Genomic DNA, 24,746 nt, shown 5'->3' with positions numbered 1-24,746 from the left:
TGCCTGAAACACACTGTAAATCAACTGTATCTGGATTTTAAAAATGTAATGGATGGTCACACACACACAAAAAATGGGTTGGGAGTGAATAAGGGAACCATCTCTAATCCCTCTTGTTTAGTCACATCTAACAAGTGATTTTAACTCAGGACTGATGCTGGAGCTGAAACTCCAATACTTTGGCCACCTCATGCAAAGAGTTGACTCACTGGAAAAGACCCTGATGCTGGGAGGGATTGGGGGCAGGAGGAGAAGGAGATGACAGAGGATGAGATGGCTGGATGGCATCACCAACTCGATCGACATGAGTTTGAGTAAACTCTGGGAGTTTGTGATGGACAGGGACTCCTGGCGTGCTGCAATTCATGGGGTCGCAAAGAGTCGGACACGACTGAGTGACTGAACTGAACTGAAACAGTGATTAGATTACACACACACACATCATGTAAGCCCATAGAGTTGAATGTGCATTCATTCCACTCCATTCCATCTTTTCTTCCTAATATAAACTCTGGGTTTGGGTTCACAGGCATTAACCACGCCACAATCTAGCAGGCTTCGCTCCAACGTGCCCTTCCACACCTTTCAAAGGTCAAACGCTCACCAATGCACTAGCTCCCACCATGGAACCCAGTCCCCTCCACTCTCCCCCCACCACCCCCCAGCTATGCTCTCACCAGACATCATGCTGAGGAAATGCCTTTAACTGGAAACTCTACTTACAGCTTTAACACTTTTGGAAATGCAAGCTTCCAAGTCACAAAATGTGAAGGTCTTTACAAAGTTGCCTCTTTGTCTCTGGACAGAGGAGCACTTTTAAAAACCTCTTTGTCTGATGAGTGTGTCAAGATAAATCAGTCCCCAAGACACTGTCAAAAGGCACTGAACCGTCCCAGAACAACAAAAAACTTATCTGTGGTTAAGTGACACATCCGGTTTGTGGATGCGGGACTGCTCCTGACCAGGGTAATTTGCAAGCCCTTTAAACAATTTCCATTAAGACAGAGCAGTCAATTCTAAAAGATTGCAGAGTTCACATCATAAACATTTAACCATCTCAACTCCCCTGGACTACTAAGAAAACAGCCCAAATAGGTCACGTACCTACTTTCAAATTCTTTTCAATACTAAGCAGCACACACAATAAACCAGAGATAAGGAAAGTATTTCCAGGGACTAGCACACAATTTCAAAAGAAAATAAATTTATTTGGACAACTTTTCTAGGTGTTTACAGGATTTCTCAAATGGTTTCAAAATTAAAATTAAACCAGGAATACAGAAAATCAGAAGTTTTTAAAATCTGCCCTCATTTCTCTTCAAGAATTTTGTTTGTTTAAAAAGGAAAAGAGAACATAAAATTACTCAATCCTTCTGCCAGATGAATTACACTCACAAAGATCAGTTTGTTTTTTTTTTTAACAATAGCTTCTCCAAAACTAAACAAGAACACTATGAGTGTCAGAAATCTAAACAAAGCCAGAAAAATCACTATTTAACTTGTAAAATGTTTCCCTGGACTCTAACAAGATGTTATCAACGGTAACTACTTTCAGCTTTCCCACAATGACCGCAAGTGTCTGAGCTACTCCAGAGCTCAGAGATTAAATACTGCCCAGCACAGTCAGCCAGCACAGCAGAGAATCAACAACCTTGATTTTGTATCCAGAGGAGCTACACAGACCAGAGTCTTTGCTTCCACCCTCTCCTCTCTCCCATCCTTCTCTATTTTAGTTAAAAATGAATCAACCAAGCAACGTGGAAAAAAAGAGAAGCCATTCTTATCCTGACTCCCTAATCTCACAGAGCCCTTTGCCACACACCCTCAGGCCCAGAAAAACCAGGTCTAGTAAAGATACTTTCCAAGACGCACGTTCCCAACAAGAAGCTACTGTAACAGCACAGGGAACTATACTTAATATTCTGTAATAACCTATGAGGGAAAAGAATCTAAAATATATATACACACACATATAACTGAAACACTTTGCTGTACACCTAAAACTAACATTGTAAATCAACTACAACAAAAATAAAATTAAAAGAAAAAAAGAACTTAGAAAGCTTCTAGAAAATGCATATACTCTTGCACACTGGACATCAGAGCTTTTCCCTATGATCTGCACATCTCTCATTAGGACCCGTGGAGTTCTGGTGAAGCAGATCATCACTGGTCACCTGATTCTTCTCCCCACTGGTAGGTACGGGATTCAGGCTGGCCAAGGTGTCCCACCCACCACACCAAGAGAAGGCTCCAGGCTGGACAAGTGACCCAGGAGAGACAGGGCCTTCAGGAAAGGCAACCACATGTTCAGGTTCACCTAGGACAAGATCAGTTCATGCCTATTGGACTGGCAGAACTTTATGCCCAAAAGCATCCTGATAGAGACAAATACATAGTCTCTCTCTCAACCTCAGTGCAAGCAGCTCTGAGCTAGATAGCTCTTGGGGTGGGGGTGGGCAGATCAGGGGCAGTAGGCCCTGTGCATCAAAGGCTATCCCAGCCTCAGGGCATCATTGGCCTCTACACATTAGATGCCAGCAGCCATCTATGCCAATTATAACAACAAAAATGTCTCCAGGGCATCACAAAACCATCTGTTTGAGAACAACTGCCCTAAGGAAAAGAAGGCATTGTTCTCTGTAACCCCTAGAGCAATGAGAAAGACGCGAGCAGAGGCTTCCCTGGTGGTCCAGTGACTAAGAATTCGCCCTGCCTTGCAATGCAAAGGACACCCGTTCTATCGCTGGTCCCAGAAGATCCCACAAGCCACAGGGTAGCTAAGCCCATGCAACACAGCTACTGAACCCACGAGCTCCAGCTACTGAAGCCCGTGAACCTACAGCCTGTGCTCTGCAAGAGGAGAGGCCACCCCAAGAAGCCTGCGCACTCCAACAAGAGTGGCCTGCACTCACCTCACCCAGAGAAAGCCTGCGTGCAACAATGAAGACTCATCACAGCCAATAAAGAAATAAATCTCTTTTAAAAAGTAACCTTAAGTAAGTAGCAAGTAACCTTAAGCTATCACCACTTTGGAAAGAGCTGGTTGCTGGGATCAAGCCAACTGCACCAAGTGCTAGGATGCAAAGAGAAAGACCTGATGACATTGCTTGAACCCTTGGCTGCCTATGTATCTAAAGCAGCCCCACTCCTGAGACTTGGCTCACATGAGTCAGAAAGTCTTTTTTTGCTTCAGCTGGTTTTAGTTGGGTTTCTCACTTGCTATTGAAGGCAACACATGAGGATACACAGCATGTTTTATGTCAAAATTCTGAACTGTCAAGAAAAGAAAAAAAATTAATCAGAACCCTATCCTACAAGAACAAACCACCACCTCTAGCTCTAGGGGCACAGGCAATGAACTTCACCAAGTCCGAGAAGTCTTCCCACTGAAGAACCTGCAAGTCTCCACGTTTCCCAAGGTACCGGGTGCCCAGAGTCTGCTCATCTGGGGCCTGAGGGAAGAGGATGGCCATGAATTGTTTCATAAACTAGTTAGAACCTAACTAAGCAGTTAACTTGGAGAAGGCAATGGCACCCCACTCCAGTACTCTTGCCTGGAAAATCCCATGGACGGAGGAGCCTGGTAGGCTGCGGTCTATGGGGTCGCTAAGAGTCAGATACGACTGAGCGACTTCACTTTCACTTTTCACTTTTATGCATTGGAGAAGGAAATGACAACCCACTCCAGTGTTCTTGCCTGGAGAATCCCAGGGACGGGGGGACGTCTATGGGGTCGCACAGAGTTAGACACGACTGAAGTGACTTAGCAGCAGCAAGCAGCTAACTAGAAAAGAAATGTTCCGATCATTGATACTGACTACAACCTTTAATTCTTACAGGTTCTCTTCTGAGCCTGAAGTCCTAGAATCTCCTCTCCCATGTTGCCAAGAGAAATTTCTTCTCTGCAGACATTCAAAATGAACCAGCATGACTCCACTGCGACCACCCCGAAACATCAGCAGTGGTCCTCAGTGAAAAAGAAAAAATGCCTCTCCACTGACTGCTTAGCAACTCATTAACCAGAGACATATTAATATGTCTTTTGTTACCTGAACGTTATTGACCAGAGATATATCAACAGTCACTTACATAACAAGTCACCAGCCACAGGAATCAGTTTCTGCAAAAGTCCCCGGGTCCACAGCGTGTTAAAAAAAAATTAAAGAGTGCTTGAATGAAGTACTCAACCTGAGGTGCCAAAAGAACTCTGAAACAGACACATGTCCTGGTGTCTTGAGGACTGTTTTTCTAGACATTTTATTCCTACTGTTTTCTCCCCGCCCACCGCTCATCACGTCTCCTCAGTTTAACAACTTTATTCCATCATACCCAGTTCAAAAAGACAAAATTTTTACAAGTTGTGTATTATCTATTAAGCACAAATAGAATGTGGTGGGGAAAAATTAAAACACAATTCATTACCAAAACCATCTTGCCGTCTACCTCACAGAGAACATATATCCATCAGTTCCTCATTTCCTCAATGCCCTGACACAAACCTACAAATGGAGCTGGGTCTGCATCCATCATTTCTACCCCTTCTGTTACTGAAGTACATGTGTCCCCCCTTCATCTGGAATCTGAAGCCCAACTTCTATACTGTTCAGAAACACTGTACTTGCTGGAATATCCACTGACCCTTCCATCTCCTCTTCTCTGCTGGACACTTCAATTGGCATGTTCAAATCCCATCCACTGGAACTTCCTTGATAGTCCAGTGGCTAAGACTCCACGCTCCAAACTCAGAGGGCTCAGGTTCAGTCCCTGGCCAGGGAACTAGATCCCACATGCCACAACTAAAACCATCCCGCATGTTGCAACTAAGACGCAGCACAGCAAAAATAAAAAACTTTAAAAAAAAAATTGCTGTTGTTGTTTTCTTAGAAGTTTTTATTGGAGTATAGTTGATTGACACTGTTGTGCTGGTTTCAGAAAAGTGAATCAGCTTTACACATATCTACTCTTTTTCAGATTCTGTTTCCATACGGGTGACTACAGAGTTCCCATGCTCTCCTGTAGTCATTGTTACTTAGCTGCCTCATACATAGGAGCGTCAGTGACTGCTATCTTGCTAACACAGCGTCACCTGGGCTCCTGGGACCTGACCTCTCCATAGCATGACCTTGTCTACTCCCTCCTACTTTCTAAAACTATCTTTCTCCTTGTGCAACCCTGTCTTGGCTTTTCCACCCACTCCCTCCCTCTCAATGGCTACTATTCTCAAATGTCTTTCTCAGCCTCTTCTACCCACTCCTTAAGAAATTCCATTTTCAGGACTTCCCTGGTAGTCCAGTGGCTAAATCTCCAAGCTCCCAATGCAGGGGGCCTGGGTTCAATCCCTGGTCAGAGAACTAGATCTCACATGGCACAACTAAAACCTAGCAGAGCCAAACAGTTTTTTTTTAAGTTCCATTCTCCAGGACCTGCCCTGAGCCACCCTGCCGCTTCCTCCACATCTCCTCTCCAGCAGGTTTGCGATCCAGTTGCCCAGTGTCATTTCCTATCTCGATGCTATGTCTTCAGTCTCTTCAGCTATGCTCCCTGTTCTGCAGTCAGTTCAGTTGCTCAGTCATGTCCGACTCTTTGCGACCCCATGGACTGCAGCGTGCCAGGCCTCCCTGTCCATCACCAACTCCTGGAGCTTACTCAAACTCATATGCTTTGAGTCAGTGAAGCCATCCAACCATCTCATCCTCTGTCGTCCCCTTCTCCTCCTGCCCCCAATCTTTCCCAGCAACAGGGTCTTTTCCAATGGGTCAGCTCTTTGCATCAGGTGGTCAAAGTATTGGAGTTTCAGATCCAACATCAGTCCTTCCAATGAATATTCATGACTGATTTCCTTTAGGATGGACTGGTTTGGATCTCCTTGCAGTCCAAGGGACTCTCAAGAGTCTTCTCCAACACCACAGTTCAAAAGCATCAATTCTTCAGTGTTCAGCTTTCCTTATAGTCCAACTCTCACACGACTACTGGAAAAACCATAGCTTTGACCAGATGGACCTTTGTTGGCAATAATGTCTCTGTTTTTCAATATGCTGTCTAGGTTGGTCATAACTTTCTTTCCAAGGAGCAAGCATCTTTTAATTTCATGGCTGCAGTCACTATCTGCAGTGATTTTGGAGCACAAAAATATAAAGTCTCTCACTGTTTCCCCACCTATTTGCCATGAAGTGATGGGACCAGATGCCAAGATCTTAGTTTTCTGAATGCTGAGTTTTAAGCCAACTTTTTCACTCTCCTCTTTCACCTTCATCACGAGGCTCTTTAGTTCTTCTTTGCTTTCTGCCATAAGGGTGGTGTCATCTGCATATCTGAGGTTATTGATATTTCTCCCGGCCATCTTGACTCCAGCTTGTGCTTCATCCAGCCCAGCATTTCTCATGATGTACTCTGCATATAAGTTAAATAAGCACAGTGACGATATACAGCCTTGACGTACTCCTTTCCCAATTTGGAACCAGTCTGTTGTTCCATGTCCAGTTCTAACTGTTGCTTCCTGACCTGCATAGGGATTTCTCAAGAGGCAGGTCAGGTGGTCTGGTATTCCCACCTCTTTAAGAATTTTCCAGAGTTTGTTGTGATCCACATAGTCAAAGGCTTTGGCGTAGTCAATAAAGCAGAGGCAGATGTTCTGCAATATGCACTCATAAAAGAAATAAATACCTCCCAAGCACAGCCAGAGGAGAACCCGGAAGCACCTCCGCCTCCGCAGCCTGAACCACAAACACCTCCTCGTTCCCACCAAACCCGTTCCTCTGGCTGGCCCACTTCAGCACACAGCCCTCACTGCCCAGGCCAGGCATCCAGGAGTCATCTCCGATGCATCCTTCCTCAGCCCCCACACCCAAGCGCCCACCAAAGCCCCACAATCCTGACTCCTTAACAGCCTGCCTCATCCACCAGTCTCCGGCCTGGATGAGTGAGCGCCCACCCTCCAGGCCTGCGGGCCTCAAATCCATTCTCCCGGTTGCAGGCTTCCGAAACCTGTCTAAGACACAACTCAGATGTGGCCGATCCCCTGCTCAAAATGTCACCATGGCTTTCCACCGTCCTTTGAATAAAGGGTCTGAAGTCCCTGACCTGCTTCACCAGACCCTTCCCGCCCTTGCTCCCCCACTGTAGCCCCCTATTCCTGCTCCCCAGCCCACAGAGGTTCCCCTCACCTGCACCCCCGTCCCCACCTCCAGGCCCCACCCCATCTGTGCTGGTCCTGTAGCCACACCAACATGCTCACTCTTGCCTCCAGGCCACCGCCTGCATTTCACTCCTTCTTCCCTACCCGCAGCATAGACCTCCTTCTGGTCTCAGCGTAGAAGTTACCAACTTCTTTCTTGTTGTTTTTTTATAAGCTGCACCTTGCATATGTAGGATCTTATCTCTCCAACTAGGGATCGAGGTCATATCCCCCTGTAGTGGAAGACCAGAGTCTTAACCACTGGACCACTAGGGACGTCTCTGAGAAGTTTCTGATTTCTTGAAGGCTTCCTTGACCCCCTCAACCAGTTAGTCCTATTAACTATGACCACAGCTCCCCATTCTCCATTCTCACTCAGCAGTGTGAATGGCCCGCCTTAATTAACCTATCTTCCCCACGAGAACTCTAACTTCTGCATAGATAAACCAGGTCTCTTTACTGCTAACCCTCTAGCAACTAACCCCACAACAGGTTGAGTTCAGTGGCTTCAGATGACACCTCTCTTCCACTATCATAAATGAGATTATTATAGTGATAACTAAATAGTAAACAGATGTTTAAATTTTTTTCCTAGACTTAGAAAACACATATACAGCTCACTATAGACCAGGCTGTCTTTTTAAGCACTTTACAAATAATTAATTTAATCTTAGCAACATTCAGGGAGATAAAATTACTATCCACGTTTGACAGATGAGGAAATTAAGGCACAAAGAAGTTAAGCAAAGTCGCCCAAAGTCACACAGTAAATGGATCTGACTTCAAACATCATGATCGTTAACATTTTGGCTGGGCTGCCTTTGACCTGCATTTCACAAAAGAAACACAGAACTATCTGTCAGAGTGATAGAAGTACAATCTGCCAAGTTCTCAAATATAAGAAATGACGTGTTGATGACACTCCGCTCCCTTGTACTTTGTTGGCTGTGCTTCCAAAACTTTCAAGCCAAGATCTTCAGTAATATGCTGGATTTCAACAACCTGTCACAGAAGGTTTCTCCTGCTTAATAAATGAGAGGCCTGTATCAGCCCTGCACTTCAAAATATCATGAGCCTCAAAGACAGAAAAGAACACGTGTTCACAGACGATTTCCACTGTTACTACGGGTAAAGCCACAACCGTATTCAAGTTCAGCCAAAGGAAGTCATCTTCCAACAATGATGATGATGGTGGGGAGCAGGGGCACGATGGGGAAGACGACAGTACCTACCACGGGCCAGGCAGAGCTCTCAGACCTTTCATAAGTAACATGAGGATTAAATACCACTATCCCTTGAGGTAGAGTTGTTGGTATCTCCATTTTACTAACAAACAGAAAATTAGCCACTGAGGGTTTCAGTAACTTGCCCAAGGTCACCTCATCAGTGGTGGAGCTAACTTTATGGTCAGAGAATGTTTTTAAAAGCACATTCTTAATGAGAGTCCTAAATATATCCAGTATTCAGGCCAGAGGTGACATCACTCTGGCCAAACTGATTTTTCCTCCAGTCACATACCCAATTGTGACTTGTCCGCTACCAGAAGGTGATGGAACCTTGGAGCAAAGGGCAGACACTGCCTGCAGGTGAACCGGGCAGCAAGGAAGGAAAACTCACACTCCCCATTGAAATATTAAGTGGCACAAGATTAACATCTTCCTCAGAAAGCATGGGGAGGAAATTCTAGTCTGACCAGGGAGGCAGGCCTAGCAGCAGCATTGCAGCAGCAACCCCAGCAGATCTTGAGGCTTAAAGAGATGCCTGCTCTTAAAATGTCAAGTGTCAGGGTTTTTTTTTTCAGTGTTCCTGTTTATTTAAAGAGAAGGATGTCAAAGCTTTCTAATTAGAAAAGCATCCCCCTGGCAAGTCTATAAATTATGTCCCTACATTTCCTACATTAGGGTAATTAAATAAACAGGCGGTTTGCACAGAGGCCTATCAAAATACCAACCAATCCCTGCCTTAAAAATCATGTTCATCTGACCTAACCAGACTGACAGTTTCCAGAGTGCTTAAAGAGCACTGTGTTTATGAAGATGATCATTTTTTTTTAACATGCTAATACTGGAAATCTAATTTCAGTGAGGCAAAAAGGCCCTTGAAGATTTTGTGTGACTCAGGCCAGTTATTTTTTTCCAATCCTGAAATTTAAACTAATTTGTTCTGATTGCCCATGCCAAGCTGGTAACATTAAATATCAAAGAGAAATTTTATTAAATACCTTTAAAATTCATGAATTCGTTATCTACTGGTTGTCAGAGTTAGTGTTTGGATTTTTTTTTTTTTAATTCTTTTGGCTACACTGGGTCTTAGTCACAGCTTGTGGGATCTTAGTGCCCTGACCAGATATTGAACCCAGGCCCTCTGCATTAGAAGCACAGAGTCCCACCACTGGACCACCCAGAGCTGGTGTTCTGAAGTTTATAAAAATAACAACAGGGCTTTCATACTGAATAAATTATCCAAATATATTGTCTTACAATCTCAAAACTGCCTGTAAATAAGGTACATCATAAAACACCTTAAGTTATTTATAGAGTATCCATGACATCAGTTAACCAAGTCTTTTTAAATGCCACTTTTAGGAAAAAGGTCAAACTCAATGAAATGGAGCTACATGTATCCACGTGGATAAATCTCACAGATAGGATGTCAAGGGGAAAAATGTTGCAGAAGAACCCACATGGGCTTCCCGGGTGGTGCAGTGGTAAAGAATTCACCTGGCAATATAGGAGATGAAAAAGACACAGGGTTCAATTCTTGGGTCAGGAAGATCCCTGGAGAAGGAAACAGCAACTCACTTCAGTATTCTTGCTGGGAGAATTCCACGGACAGAGGAGCCTGGCGGGCTACAGTCCATAGGGTTGCAAAGAGTTGGACACAACTGAGCACACGTGAACACATGCAGTATGAATCCATTATATGATATCTAAACCACGCAAAACATACTATCTTTTATTTGGGGATGTGTGCAAATGTATTAACACATTATTGACTGGAAACGTATTAATACGTCTTTTGTTACCAGAACATTATTGATCGGAAACATAACAATATCACTTACATAACAAATCGATGGCCGCAGGCATTAGTTTCCGCAAAAATTCTCCAGTCAATAATGAGCTAAAATACCTGGGAATAATGTATGCCAGATTTGAGATAGTTGTACCTCTTCAGGGAAAAGGGTGCCATTGGGAAGAGGCAGACGGGAAGCTTTTATTTCAAAGCTGAAAGGCAAATACAGAGAGGTTTAGTATGAGATTCTCTGTATCATTTTACAGTTCTAAACTGACTCAACATTTTTACAAAGGAAAAAGCCTAATACTAATATATGAGAACAAAGGACTTCCCTGACAGTCCAGTGATTAGGATTCCACGCTTCCACTGCTGAGGGTTCAATCCCTGGTCAGGGAACTAAGATCCTGCAAGCCCAGTGGTGTGGCCAAACAATATAGATACACACACATAAATACATATATGTACATACATATATGTGTGCTGTGCTTAGTCGTTCAGTCGTGTCCACCTCTTTTCAACCCCATGGACTGCAGCCACCAGGCTCCTCTGCCCATGGGGATTCTCCAGGCAAGAATACTAGAGTGGGTTGCCATGCCCTCCTCCAGGGGATCTTCCCAACCCAGGGATCAAACCCAGGTCTCCCACACTGCAGGCGGATTCTCTACCAACTGAGCTACCAGGGAAGCCCATATACTTGTATATACACACATAAACATATGTATATACATATATACATATAACAATTTTGTTATAACAAAGTTAAAATTAACTCTTCTAAAAGCTGGAGTGAAAAATGGAGAGGAAAAGAGATACTAAGAGAAGGGAAGAGATGGAGATTAAGAGGCAGGGAGAGAGAATGAAGGAAGGAAATGATACTTTTTTGAGTGGACATCTGCAGCTAGCAATTGACCCTAAATCAACCCAATCTCTGAATATCTACACTTATCACACAAATTAAACAGTTTTACTTACAGTAGCCATCCCAGGTGGCCTTAAATTTCAAATCATGGTCCTTGGGCTGAAATAATAAGCATAGTCTCCTAACTGGATCATGAAATATATACACTTGCCAGATAAGCAGGTCTTACTGTAGTAACTTCTCCTAACAGAAGACCGCAGTTACACCGCTTTAGAGAGACAGTTTACTACTGTGGTTAAGGGTTTTGGAGTCCGAAAAATGTGGGTTCACATTCCAGCCCCACCACTGACAAATGGTGTGACTGGAACAAGCTGTTAACATCACTAAATTCAGTTTCCAAATCTGTAACAGGGGGTAAATAACAACATACCTCACTGAGGAAGTTTTCACAATAAATAAAGAGAACTGTAAATGCTTAATAAAGGTTAGCTCCTATGGTTAAAATCATTCAAATGACATTCATTTTAAATAACAGTTTTTGATTGAAGTTGTAAACTGCCTATTAGTCTCTGATATGTAATTCCATTAAAGTAACCTAGTAACCAAACTGCTGAGGCTGGCACGCCTGGAATCTGTGCTCCACAACAAGAGAAGCCACGCGTCGCAAGAGAGAAACTGTGCAGAAACAAAGACCCAGCGCAGTCAAAAATAAATAATCTGAAAAAAAAAAAAAAAAGGAACCAAGCAAAAATCATCCAAGACAGTCAATCAGAATCATAATCTACAAATACCTAAACACTCTCCTACAATCCAGAAGAAAGCCAACTTGACAAGTTTTCTCTAAACAAGTTGTAGAAAAATCAAAGGCAATACAAGGTAATACTGAATCCCAGAAAGCAGTGCGTTCATAGCTACATTTCTAACATTAAACTTTTAAAAAGTGACAACAGACACCATATGATATTAACTATGGTCAGACGGAAAGTGACAGTGTTAGTCAGTCAATCATGTCTGACTCTTTGTGACCCTACGGACTGTGTAGCCCACCACACTCCTTTATCCATGGAATTCTCCAGGCAAGAATACTGGAGTGGGTAGCCATTCCCTTCTCCAGGGGAATCTTCCTGACCCAGGGACTGAACCCGGGTCTCCTGCACTGCAGGCAGAGTCTTTGCCCTCTGAGCCACCAGGGAAGCCCCTCGGTCAGAGGTAAACACTTGGACCTATTCATGACCACACACAGTCAGCAATCACGTCAGCACAACTTACCTAGAGGACCACACAGTACTTGTATCTCCTTCATAATTCTTGCCTCTCAACCTCTCCCCCAAAAAATAAACAAAACCAAAAGGTGATAAATAGCTATTGGAGTCAGAATTCAAAACAACTTCTTTGGAAATCTGTCCAGGGGACTTGGAGTATCGTTTGGCAGAAAATAGGTTACGTAACAACTCCTCTAGACTGTCTCTGGCCGCCCTGTATAATCCTGGTGGATTTCCCACAGCAAACACAAACACTGTCCACTAAATTGTTAGGGTCTCCTGAACATTAGACACTAAGATGAATATCCTCTGAAGACATCATTGTGATTTTCAAGGATCTGCAGGCTCCGACCTCTGACAATGTTATCCTATCTTCTCAAGCAGAGCTCTTCTTGCCCCCTTGGGCTCTGTCTTATCAATCCCCTGGATGGCAGGCCTGGGGCTGCCTGCCTGAGCCTTAGTTGCAGACAACTGGGCGAGATTGCCAACATTCTTAGTGACACCTTCCACATCACCCTCAGGCCTCTGGGAAACAGAAACACATTCTGGGACATACTCTCCCAAGACACTACTTAGCTTTGATTCATCCACTCACAACCTGCCAGATTTCTTAGCATCCTGAGCGTCATTCAAACTTTGGAAGCCTTACCAGCCTTTGACCACGTAGTCTTTCTTCTTGGTCACTACTCACAATGATTTGGACGAATACGTTCTTAGGAATAATGGGCACTAAAGATTGGACGCTCATCTCTGGGCCAGAGCAGCCATTCTGGGGGGCAAGAAAACAGCCTGCATACTAAAACCTGCAAATTAGACAATACATCATAACTGTTCATGTTTGAGTGCTTGTGTGAAACACTCTTCATGTTCTTTTCACTTTCTGACCATGACCTGCGGCATGTGGGATCTTAGTGCACTGACCAGGGGTTGAACCCATGCCCCATGCAGTGTAAGCAGGGAGTCTTAACCACCGGACTTCCGGGGACGTCTCAGCATCTCCATTTTATGGATGACAGCACAGACACAGAAAAGCCAACCAACAGGACTACAGGGTGAATGAGTGGCAGCGCCTTAGCCATGCTCTTAATCTCCTATACTATACTCTCTCATCAGCCATAGTAAAAATTAACACACAAGAACGTCCTCCTCGGCCTTCTCCCTCTTCCGGAAGTCCCCCCCCAAAAGACAGTGAAGAGGAGGTGGTCAGAGGAAGCTCAGTAGAAGGCAGCAAATGGGAGGGCAGGGAAAAAGCAGTTCGGCAGGAAGACCCAGAGCAGCAGATGACTCACTGACCAGGCAGACGTTCCACACAAACAGGGCTGGTGGAGGGCGCTAAGTATTAATAGGAACTGCTCTAAATAGCTCAGTCGGTAAAGAATCTGCCTGCGATTCAGGAGACCTGGGTTCGATTCCTGGATCGGGAAGATCCCTTAGAGAATGAAATGGCAACCCACTCCAGTATCCTTGTCTGGAAAATCCCATGGACAGAAGAGCCTGGTGGGCTGCAGTCCACGGGGCCGCAAGAGTCAGACACGACTTAGCGACTAAACCACCAAACCACCACTCTAAATGGAGACAAGGACCACCTCTGCAGTGAGTAAAGAAAGCACTGAAAGCCTTTAAAGCCTGTTTGGGTCCACATTCCAGATCAAGACCGATAGGAATTCTTTTCATGGCAAGTCTACCCTAGCACTAGAGACCAGTCCACTAGTAAAACCCCAAGTGAGAGTTTAAGACTTACCCCCAAGTGATGCCCTGAATTGTAGGGGATCCATAGTAGTTCCTCTGGGGCAAAGAACACAGATGAGTATCCTCCGTTCAGGGTAAAATTATATTTAATTTATTAACTTTTTAAACAGCATTTTACTTCCAGGCCTCTCTAAATTCCACTTAATCAGAGCATCAGCCCAAAATTTACAGTTATCCCACTTCATCAAAATCAGGATGTTGGAAATTCCCTGGTGGTCCAGCAGTTAGGAGTCCATGCTTTCAATGCTTAGTTAGGATCCAGGTTCAATCCCTGGTTGGGGAACTAAAATCCTGCAAGACATGTACTCTGCTGTGCTTAGTCACTCAGTCGTATCCGATTCTTTGCGACCCCATGGACTGTAGCCCGCCAGGCTCCTCGGTCCATGGGGAGTCTCCAAGCAAGAACACTGGACTGGGTTGCCATGCCCTCCTGCAGAGGATCGTCCCGACCCAGGAATCGAACTGGGATCTCCTGCATTGCAGGCAGATTCTTTACCAGCTGAGCTACCACGGAAGCCCACAAGCCATGAGGAACGGCCAAAAAAAACCAAAAAACAAAAAAGTTAGAGTGTTAAGTCGCAGAAAACCCAACTGAAGCTGGCTTGTCATTTTGTTGGGCTTCTCTTGAAGCTTACTCGGTAAAGACTCTGCCTGCAGTGCAAAAGACCCAGGTTCGATCCCTGGGTTGAGAAGATCCCGGGAGAAGAAAATGGCAACCCACTCTAGTATTCTTGCCTGGAGAATCTCATGGACAGAGGAGCCTGGCGGGCTACAGTCCATAGGGTCGCAAGAGTCGGACACGACTTATCGACTAGAGAGACAGGGAGCCAGAGGTAGGCGGCAGGCACAGAACCATGTGTGGCTCTCATCACAGCATCAGAACTGCAGACTCAGTGACCACTCTTCCCCAGTGGTCCTCATCCTGGTTCTACTCGCCCTCCCGAGACCGCAGGGACAGCTCCAGGCAATACAGACAGACATCACAGAGGGCGAGAACCCTTCATATGCGTCTCCTCTCTCAAAAAAGAAAACCTTTTCCAGTGTCTGCAGCAGACTCCCTATCAGGTCTCCCTGGTCAGAAGTGAGATACCAATCACGCATTCATCTAATTACCAGCCCAGAAAACAGGTGTACCATGCTGAGGTGTTAAGAGTTCAGCATTTCTCAACCCTGACTGCTCCCTAGGTGATCCTAATGGTCAACCAGGATTAGGATTGAGAACCACTGAGTCAGGCTAACCAGAATTATCCCTAATCACCTTTCTATAAGTCATCTGGGAAACAGCGTAGACATCTGAACAAAATTTGGATTGTCAGAGGGAAAAAACGTTAGCTGGGCAAACAATAGCACCTACACAACCGCTTCACCCTTGTGTTTTCAAACACTTTCGCACATGTGGTTCAAGCTCAAGGCTACAGGCAACAGCCCCGTTTTACAAATGAGACTAAGGCTCAAGTTTACTAAATGAAATTCTTTTAAGTCCTCCAAATCTCCCTATGCTTCCATGCAATAGCAAGCTGAGAAACTTTCCCAAAAGGAATTACCACGTGAACCGTGTCTCTGGAACAAGAAACACGAAGACAGCAAAGGAGAATTTTTATGTTCCTAAGAAAACCAAAGTAAAAATCATTAAAATATCAAGGCCTAAAAGAAGTACCAAAACCAAGAGTTGAAAGACTTGAGTTCTAGTTCTGGCCACCAGTAACACGATTCCCCAGGTCTGTGATAAGAGAAGGCTAATGAAGGCCCCTCCACGTTACACACACACACACACACACACACCCCGCCCAGACAATCTGAGTTTCCTAAGAGCCTTCTACTCAGCTATATAAGTGCTTAAGAACTGTAAGGACTATCTGTTGAAAACATACATGGCTTCCTCTAGCATTCTCTCAAGAATGCCTAATTATAAACTTTATGGCAAAAGCATACAAGGCTTATTGCCATTTCTGGTAAATAAACATCGCTAGGAAACATAAGCATCTGAAACTACATAGACATCACAGGAAAGGCTTACCAAAGTTTAAACTGTATTGAAAGACACTGATTATTCTAGAAAGGAGTGAAAGGAAAAGGGCTAAAAAAGCCATCTAAACAAAGAGTCCATTGAACTCAATGAAAGATCTCCAAATCCATCACATAAATCAATGATCCCAGACTCTCCTCTCTTCTGCTCCTCCCCACCCCGACTGCTATCTCCAAAATTACCCCCCATACGTAGACAGATACCAAACCGTCCCTCTAAAGCATCTCTTTCCCATTATGTCAGGCTTCTAGAAGCTGCAAAACCCTCAGTGATTCGCCACAGGATAAAGCCCACATTCCAAGCCCACTTCTATGGCTTCAATCATCTGAAACTGACCTTTCCACCAATCTCACTCTACTCCCTCGAATGAAATCCCCATTCCGGCCAAACTGGTCTCCTCATCCTATTCAGACACAGCGGTCTGGCTTCTTCCCAGCTGTTTCCAATCTGACCAGGTTCTACTCCTTCCTCGAAACACCAAAGAGTTCCCAAACTTCCACTCTAACTTGCAACATGCTCTTGTTTCTGTCCAAGTGAGAAAACCTGTCACCTAAATCTTCTGAATCTTTTAACCTGTGTGTCTGTGCAGCCTTTGTTTCTTCAAGAACTAAGCACTATGCGTACAGGCGTTCAGATGTGCTTCCTAGACTGAACTGAATTTAACCACAGGACAGTAACCTCAAGGACAAGGGCCACGACGTTGTTTCCTCTTTGTGTCTCAAGCCCAATATTAAACTGCAGTTGCGAAGTATTTGTTGATTGGCTACATAACTGAACTCAGGAGTAAAATTTCAGGCCCTACAGAACTCATCTCCAACTTCTTTAATAATCTGTGGATTATTCAAAGCCTCAATACATTCTTCACAGAATGTAACAATTTGGTTGTCAGTTATTGTATTTGGAAATGTATTGGTAATAGGGGTGTTTTCATAATTTTCAGAGATGACGCATTCACAAACGACCAAGACATTTAAAAAAAAAAAAAAAGCAAAAACAAAGTTACATAAACCCAACAAGTATTCAGTGAATGCAGGAGGCAACACACAGGGCAATTAAAAGCAGAAACCCCTTAAATGCACAAATCTGAAAATGCACAAAATGCCATTTTTGCAAAACAAAGCTTAAAATGTCAGAAAACACAATCAGTCTGAGCTGTTCCCCTTTCCATAGCTCCTCCCTGTCTCAGGTCTCTCCTCGACCTCTTCACTCTCAGATGTTCTAGAAAAGCTCAACTGATTAAGCCAATGATTGACCTCGACCATAATTTCTAATTACCCAATCAAGTCACTGCTGAACACTGCAGAATCTTACTGATGCCTCTAAGATGTAGAGCAAGAGAAACAGAACACAAAAGTGACCTGCCTAATTTTCCTGCAGCCAGGCCCTAACAGTGAAGCGAATTACACTCAGGTGTCCTAACTTACATCCTGCGATCTTAGTCTTGATATGAACTCCGTGTTTCTGTCCTTCTCTGGAAAAGGGTTTAATTACACAGAAGGAGAAAAAAAAGAAATTTTGGTTGATCTCTAGAGCATGAGCATAAGTTATGTTTCTTACAGTAAAGGACAAGAATCAAAAGGAGTAGGGAGTCAATTCGCAAATGCCAAAAAGTCTACATTCTGGAGAGGAGGGCTGACAGCTGGGCCCCCAGATGCACTGGCTGCTTCTGGAACACAGGCGTGTGTCCTGTTGGCAGAAGAGCGAATATGCAGTCACATAAATAGCTTTCTACCAGTGGCCAAACTGGCTTTGCCATCTGCCTCTCTCCACGCCAAAGCCTCCCTCCTCATACTCCTCCAGCCAGAGGGAGCTGCTAGAGCTAGTGAGAAATGACACTCCCCCAGCCAGCGACACTAGTTAAGACCAAGCTACAAAAGCAAAGAGTCCTTTTCCTCATGTCCACAGCACACACGCCCGCGCGCACACACACACCCCTCACGTCCTTTTCGCCTCCTCCTCTCTCCGTTTACACCTGTATATTTACAGTCCCTCCCCACCTCCATCCCAACTCATACACACTCAATGCCAAGACACTGGAGAGCCACCAACCCAATAGCCCACCAGCCACATGTCCCAAAGTGATTCCCAAACCTCATTTTGCAACACCACAGAGGTCACAGAACAGAAACGAACCCTGGTCATCACCCAGAGAAGTTGAGTGACTTGCTTCCAAAATTAGAGATGGCTCACTCACTGAATTCTTCCCATGAAATCATACTTCTTTCAACTCATTCATTCATTGAATTTGCACTGTTCCAGGCTCTGGGCTGGGTACCTGAGACAATTCAGTCAGTGCGTTCCCATCTTCCTTAATGCAAAATGGGGAATGGTGGGGGGGTGTGGGGGCGCGATGACATGGGGTATTTTTCCCAGTCTGCTGCATGGGTATGTCTTTTTAAGAGGGAGAAGCGAACACTCAGCTGGCATCTGGGGTATAGGTCACATGTGTGCTCAGGCTGCCGGGCCCCTCACTCAAGCTAACTTTTTTCTATTTCCAGCTGCATCACCAACTCAGTGTTTCAGCATGCATTTCATGCCACCTCCCTCCTAGACAGACTGTTTTCAGACGCTACATGCGGATACATCTCTTATTTTCCTGTGGCCACTTCTGAGTTGCTCAAAAGATGGAGACGAACAGGGTTGGAAGGCATCAAGCTTGGCCGGGGTGGAATTCCCTATTTGCAGGCAGGGCTCGCTGGGGCTAGAGGGCAGGCTGTCTGCTCAGCCTCACAAGCCCCAATCTTTGAACCCTCCTCGGCGCAAGAGGAGGGAAGGAATTTGCACAACGCCAGGTGGACTTTCGGGTTTAGCATAGTAAGGCGCCTGGGACAAGACTGTCGCAGGGGATCTGAAAAAGACACAAAAAGGGTACGGCTTAAGGGACTTCTGACCAACTCAGCAGGTTTGCAAAGAATCCTCAGGCAAGTTCTTCTGAAGGATCACGAGACAAGACCCGTGAAATTGATGTCTGTTTCAGAAGAGACAGAGCAGCTCTAGGAAGCCAGAGAACCTGCCCGCCGGCGGGTCCGGCAGAGAACGCAGGCACGAGGGCGCCCGGCCGGAGCGGCGGGTCTGGCGGGCGGCAAGCTTACGCGCATGGCTCCCGGCTCGGGCCGCCGCGCAGGGGCAGGGGCGGGAAAGGGACTCGCCCCCGGCTGCCCGGGGAGCCGAGGAGGAACGACCCAGGGCCTCGAGGTGCCGGATGACTCCCCTGATCCTCCGGCTGCCGGCCCCAGGCACGGGACGGTCGGTGTCCCTCCGGCAGAGGCTCCTGCTGGCCGCGCCCCGGGGCCCCGCTTACTTTTGGTCGCGGCGATGAGGTTCTTGCCGTCCTTGATGAGCTCTTTGATGAACTTGTTGGTCCTCTCCAGCTCCGCTTCGTGGGCACGGATCCTCTCCCGGAACCACGGGCTGTCGAGGTAGCAGTCGCTGAACTCCAGGGGCTGCAGCCCCATGACGGCGGCGGTCCGCGCGCACAGCCCGAGCCGGGCGCCGGGGCGAGGTGAGGGGCCGCGAGCGTAGCAAGCGCCGGAGAAGCTAGGAGCCCCGGGCGTGCGGCGAGAGCAGCGCGGACATGCCCCGCGGAGGGGAGCCGGGCCGCACGCAGCAGCACGGCGACGGCGAGCGAGAGCGCGGCGCCGGGATCCCGGCAGCCCCCGCCCCGCCCCGCCCGGCCCGCGCCGCACGCCCTCCCGGAGGCGCGGGCCCGCCCCGCCCCGCCCCGCCCCGCGCGCGCCCCTTTCTTGTTCCTCCGCCTTCCTCCTTCCTCCTCTCCCTGCCTTCCCCGAACGTCTCTTCCTTCTTTTCCTTCTCTTCCCCACGCGCAGTGGCCCCTCCTCTTCCTTCCGAGGCTTCCTTGGTGTATAATTTCGCCCTGCGGCTCACCTCCAGCCCCAGGCGCGAGCGCCTCCCCTTTACTAGGCTCCCCTCTTCGGAGTGACTCATTGTCGGCTGCCCGATGCGGGGGAACTAGACCCGGACCAGGAAGGGGCGTCTTCAGAGCATCTGTAATACTTCGCAGCCGGGCGGCTTGACTCCTGAGGTCTGGCTTGCTGGGGTAGACGGTTTGACTCCTAGGTTTCATCCTCCCGGGGCGGACCCTGAAGTGTGAATGGATGCACACGCAGGGCCCTTCCCCCCCCCCCCCCCCATTCTCGGCCCTAGTCTAAAGTAAAATGCCTGTAAATCTCCACCTTAGATTGAAAGCTTTTTAAGGGCAAGGAGCATTTTCTTGCGGGCCGGGCAGCTGCTCTTAATCTCTTCTGAGTAATCACACCGAACGACTTGGTGTAGGGGAGAGGGTGTCAGATCACGGCAGAGTCGTTTCTGCTGTAATCAGCAGATTAAATATGCCAGGGTAGGTCGAGTCGATATTTATCATGCCAAAAATGAGCACCTGAGAACAACTGCCAGGTTCTCAGTGGTTTTCACCAGGTAGGCCTGACGATCAAATAAGAATTTGTCAGTGCACCCTGAAAGGGGGTACTTTTCAATGTGTCCTCAAAATGTTAAGACATTCTGAATGATTGAAATCCTTACCTCAAAGAAACCGATTGTTCATTAGAGTAGCTTTTAATAATAACAGCTAACAGTTTATTAGGGGCTTCCCTGGTGGCTCAGAGGGTAAGGCGTCTGCCTATAATGCGGGAGACCTGGGTTCGATCCCTGGGTCGGGAAGATCCCCTGGAGAAGGGAATGGCAACCCACTCCAGTATTCTTGCCTGGAAAATCCCATGGACTGAGAAGCCTGGTTGGCTACAGTCCATGGGGTCGCAAAGAGTCGGACACGACTGAGCGACTTCACTTTCACTTTCCCTGATGGCTCAGTTGGTACAGAATCCGCCTGCAATGCAGGAAACCCAGGTTCGATCCCTGGGTGGGGGAGAGCCCCTGAAGAAGGAAATGGCAACCCGCTCCAGTATTCTTGCCTGGAAAATCCCATAGACAGAGGAGCCTGGCAGGTCGCCAAGAGTCGGACACAACTTAAGGACTAAACAACAGCAACAGCAGTTTATTAAGCAATTATTATCTGCCAGGCACACACCAGGAACTCTGTATACATTTTTACAAGCTCAGGAACAACATATGTTTACATATATAGGTTCACTTGTGATGTTAATATCACCAAGAGACTTCAAAGTGGTTCTTTAAAAGGTACAGATTGCTAGCTGGGTAATTGAGACTGAGCAGTTTGCTGTAGGAGTGTTACTCTCAGGAACTAGTTTAAAAAGCCTCCTACTCAATAAGCTCTTTTTGTTACAAAACAGCCTGCAAGTGGCTAGCCCACAGATTAAACAGATAAACATTATTACTTTAATGTCCATCCTCCAGAGAGTTCAAAATATTTTACAAATAACTTTTACCCCTTGAAAAGCCTGGTGCTGGCTACAATCAGCAGAGGAGCTGGAATCTACAGAAAAGAAGAGAGGCAAATAAAACAGGGAAAGACAAGAATAGGAGGGATGTAAACAGTTGGCTGTTAACCAAACAGCCAAACAGTGACAGGCACCCGAGCCTCTAGACAAAATCCTAAACCTTTCCTCATAAAAAGGGGCTGCTGACACCTCCCAGTTAACATTTGAGTCAGCAACTCCACTCCCTCAGCATATAACCAACAGAAATGAAAACATATGTCCACGCAAATGCTTGTTCTTGGTAACAGTGTTCATAATAGGCAAAAAGTGGGCTCAGCCCAAATGTCCACCAGCTGACGAGTGGATAAACAAAATCTGTATCTATACAATGGAATGGACTTCCCTGGTGGTTCAGATGGTAAAGAATCTGCCTGCAAGGCAGGAGACCTGGGTTCCATCCCTGGGTGGGGAAGATTCCCTGGAGAAGGGAATAGCTACCCACTCCAGTATACTTGCCTGGAAAATTCCATGGACAGAGGAGCCTGGTGGGCTGCAGTCCATAGCATCGCAAAGAGTTGGACCAAATGGTTAACACTTTCACATACACTTTGACATACAATGAAATGGGCTTTCCAGGTGGTGCTAGTGGAAAAGAACTCTCTCCCAATGCAGGAGGCCAAGAGACACAGGTTCGATCCCTAGGTTGGGAAGATCCACTCCAGTATTGTTGATGGAGAAGCCCATGAACAGAGGAGCCTGGCAGGTCCATGGGGTTGTAAAGAGTCAGACACGACTGAAGCGACTTAGCACACATGCACATACAACGGAATAATTCATCTACGATAAAAAGGAGTGAAGTACTGAGGCATGCTACAACAGGATGAGCCTTGAAAACACTATGCTAAAAAAAAAAAAAAAAGAAAACACTATGCTAAGTGAAAGAAGCCAGCCACAGAACACCACATGTAATATTATTCAGTATGAAGTGTCTGGATATAAATCGGGAGTCAAGGTCTTATTGAAGGAGTCATTAAACAGTGAAGAGAACAATCAGGAGGGGTTGGCCATAAAATAGCGGATGGGAGCAGAGGAATCCACGCAGGAAAGCAGCCTGTGCAAGCCCCTGGGATGGGAGTCTGGTACATTCTGGAGACTGAAAGAGATCAGGCATCAAGCCCAGTAAGTGAGAGAAACTAGCTCAAGACAATGCTGGGTGCTGGGGGGTCAGCAGGGGGTCAGACCTGGCAAAGTCTCATAGGCCATATACAGTGATGAAATTTCCACATACTGAGGTATGGGGAAGTCATACTGGCTTTTACATGAATTAACTCAAATTTTATGCTAAAACAGCCTGCTTGTGGCCTATGAAACATACATTGTACATCTGCTTGAATTTTTAAAGACAAGGGTGCATTAACCAGAAGTGAAGAATATCCACGTTAAAAATAAAGATTCAGGAGACTCCTCTGGCGGTCCAGTGGTTAAGACTGTTCTTCCAACTCAAGGATGCAGGGGATGATTCCTGGTCGACAAACTAAGATCCAACATGTCTGGGTGGCACAGCAAAAAAATATATATATATATGTATCAAGCTTCAATGCCTCCCTTCCTGGGACGCCAGCGCTGGTACTCCTTCGGTGATAAGACTCCCTTCCCAGGCCAAGGCTGTGCTGACTCACTGAGTTCGTGCTGATCTGGTTTGTTTCATTTTCCTTGAGACCTTGAAAGAATGTATCCCTGACTTATTTGATGTTCTTTGTTCTGACAAGACATAAAAGGATGCTGAACATCATGCTTCTTTGGAGCAGTTCCCCAGAGCTATCCGAGACGCTGTCTTCTGGGCTATCGTCCTCAGTTTGGCTGAAATAAAACTCTTCTTTCCCTACTGTAGATCGTGTACTGGTTGTTTTCATCACCGGTGGGATTCGGGATTGCACCCTCCTGCTGGGGGGCGCCTGTGAAGCGTTTTCAGCGTGGCGGTAAAGTGCCCTGGTTTGGGTCTCCTCTCCAGGTGCTGCGTGGGGAGTGGGAATCCAGAGGGAAGGCTTTTGGAGTTGTCTGGGCAAGAAACGGTAGAGCTGCCCCCAAGTGGCGGTGGAGACAGAGTCGTAGATCAAAATGTATTTTCGAGGGAGATTCTGAGGCCTGATAGGGCTTCCCAGGTGGCGCTTGTGGTAAAGACCTGCCTGCCAATGCAGCAGACAGCGAGACTCAGGGTCAGGAAGATCCCCTGGGGCAGGGCATGGCACCCTACTCCAGTATTCTTGCCTGGAGAATCCCATGGACAGAGGAGCCTGGCGGGCTAGAGTCCTTGCAAAGAGTCAGACACGACTGAAGCGACTTCGCACACACCGCACTGGGACTCGACAGCAGCCCAGATATAGAAATGAGGAAGAAAGTGACAAAGAAGGCCCCAGGCTCCTGGCATGATAAGTTAGGTGGACGGCCATGAACACTACTGAACATCGACTGCAAAGGCAACCAGAGATAGGAGTTCATGTGGTGGTGGTAACTGGGATGGGCAAAATTAGTTTCAACTTCAGACTCATTAGGGCCTGAGAGATACTCAAGTACATATATCAGGTGAGCATTTTTATGCTTCACTCAGTGCCTGGAAGAATTAAGAATTCTATTTTTTTTTTAATTTTTTAAAACTTTATTTATTTTGATAAAATAAATTGTAACATGTGGGATCTTTAGTTGTGGTGTTTGGGATCTAGTTCCCTTACCAGGGATCCAACCGAGGCCCCCTACAATGGGAGCAAAGAGTCTTAGCCACTGGGCCTCCAGGGAGGTCTTCATTTATTTACTCATCTAACTGCACTGGGTCTTAGTTGCTGCATGCAGGATCTTTAGTCGCAGCATTTGAACTCAATTGCAGCTTGTGGGATCTAGCCTCTGGTTAGATAGATCCAGATAGATAGATCTAGCCTCTCGTAATGGAGTCTAACCACTGGACCACCAGGGAAGTCCTGAGTTAAGGATTTGAATCAGTGAAAGTTGGTCAGGTTCCTCTGTGTAGATAAAACAAAGGTTAATTCAGATGAAACCTTCCCTTTATGTAGGTTCCTCGAAACCTTCCTTTTATGTAGGTTCCGTAAGTTCCGCTACATATAGTAGTGCCTCCCTGATGAGTCACAAAGCTGTACCTGTAAAGTCAAATATGGGTTCTCCTTAATCTTTGAATATGTTTCAAGTAGTGAGTCAGTTAGGTTCAGATACATTATAACAGAAAATCCGAAGTAACAGTGATTTAAATAATAAGAAATTTATGTCTCTCTGGACTGCAAGGAGATCCATC

General features: G+C 46.1%; 1 protein-coding gene across 2 annotated transcripts in view; it reads right to left on the bottom strand.

The window, feature by feature from the left end:
- ARHGAP10 (Rho GTPase activating protein 10) overlaps positions 1-20,190 on the bottom strand; it is a 358,558-nt gene extending 338,368 nt beyond the window's left edge. The window contains exon 1 of one of the 2 annotated variants that reach the window (XM_043902572.1): positions 19,977-20,190. In XM_043902572.1, the coding sequence (XP_043758507.1) occupies positions 19,977-20,175 (199 nt within the window). In that variant the 5' untranslated portion in view covers positions 20,176-20,190. Of the gene's footprint in view, positions 1-19,392; positions 19,791-19,976 lie in introns of those variants that run through there. The other variant, XM_043902573.1, reaches the window with a different exon arrangement.
- Positions 20,191-24,746: the final 4,556 nt, after the last annotated feature.

This window comes from Cervus elaphus, chromosome 5 (assembly GCF_910594005.1).
Source record: "Cervus elaphus chromosome 5, mCerEla1.1, whole genome shotgun sequence".
NCBI lineage: Eukaryota > Metazoa > Chordata > Mammalia > Artiodactyla > Cervidae > Cervus > Cervus elaphus.
The sequence above is the reverse complement of the archived record's forward strand: the minus strand, read 5'-3'. Positions and strand labels throughout refer to the sequence as shown.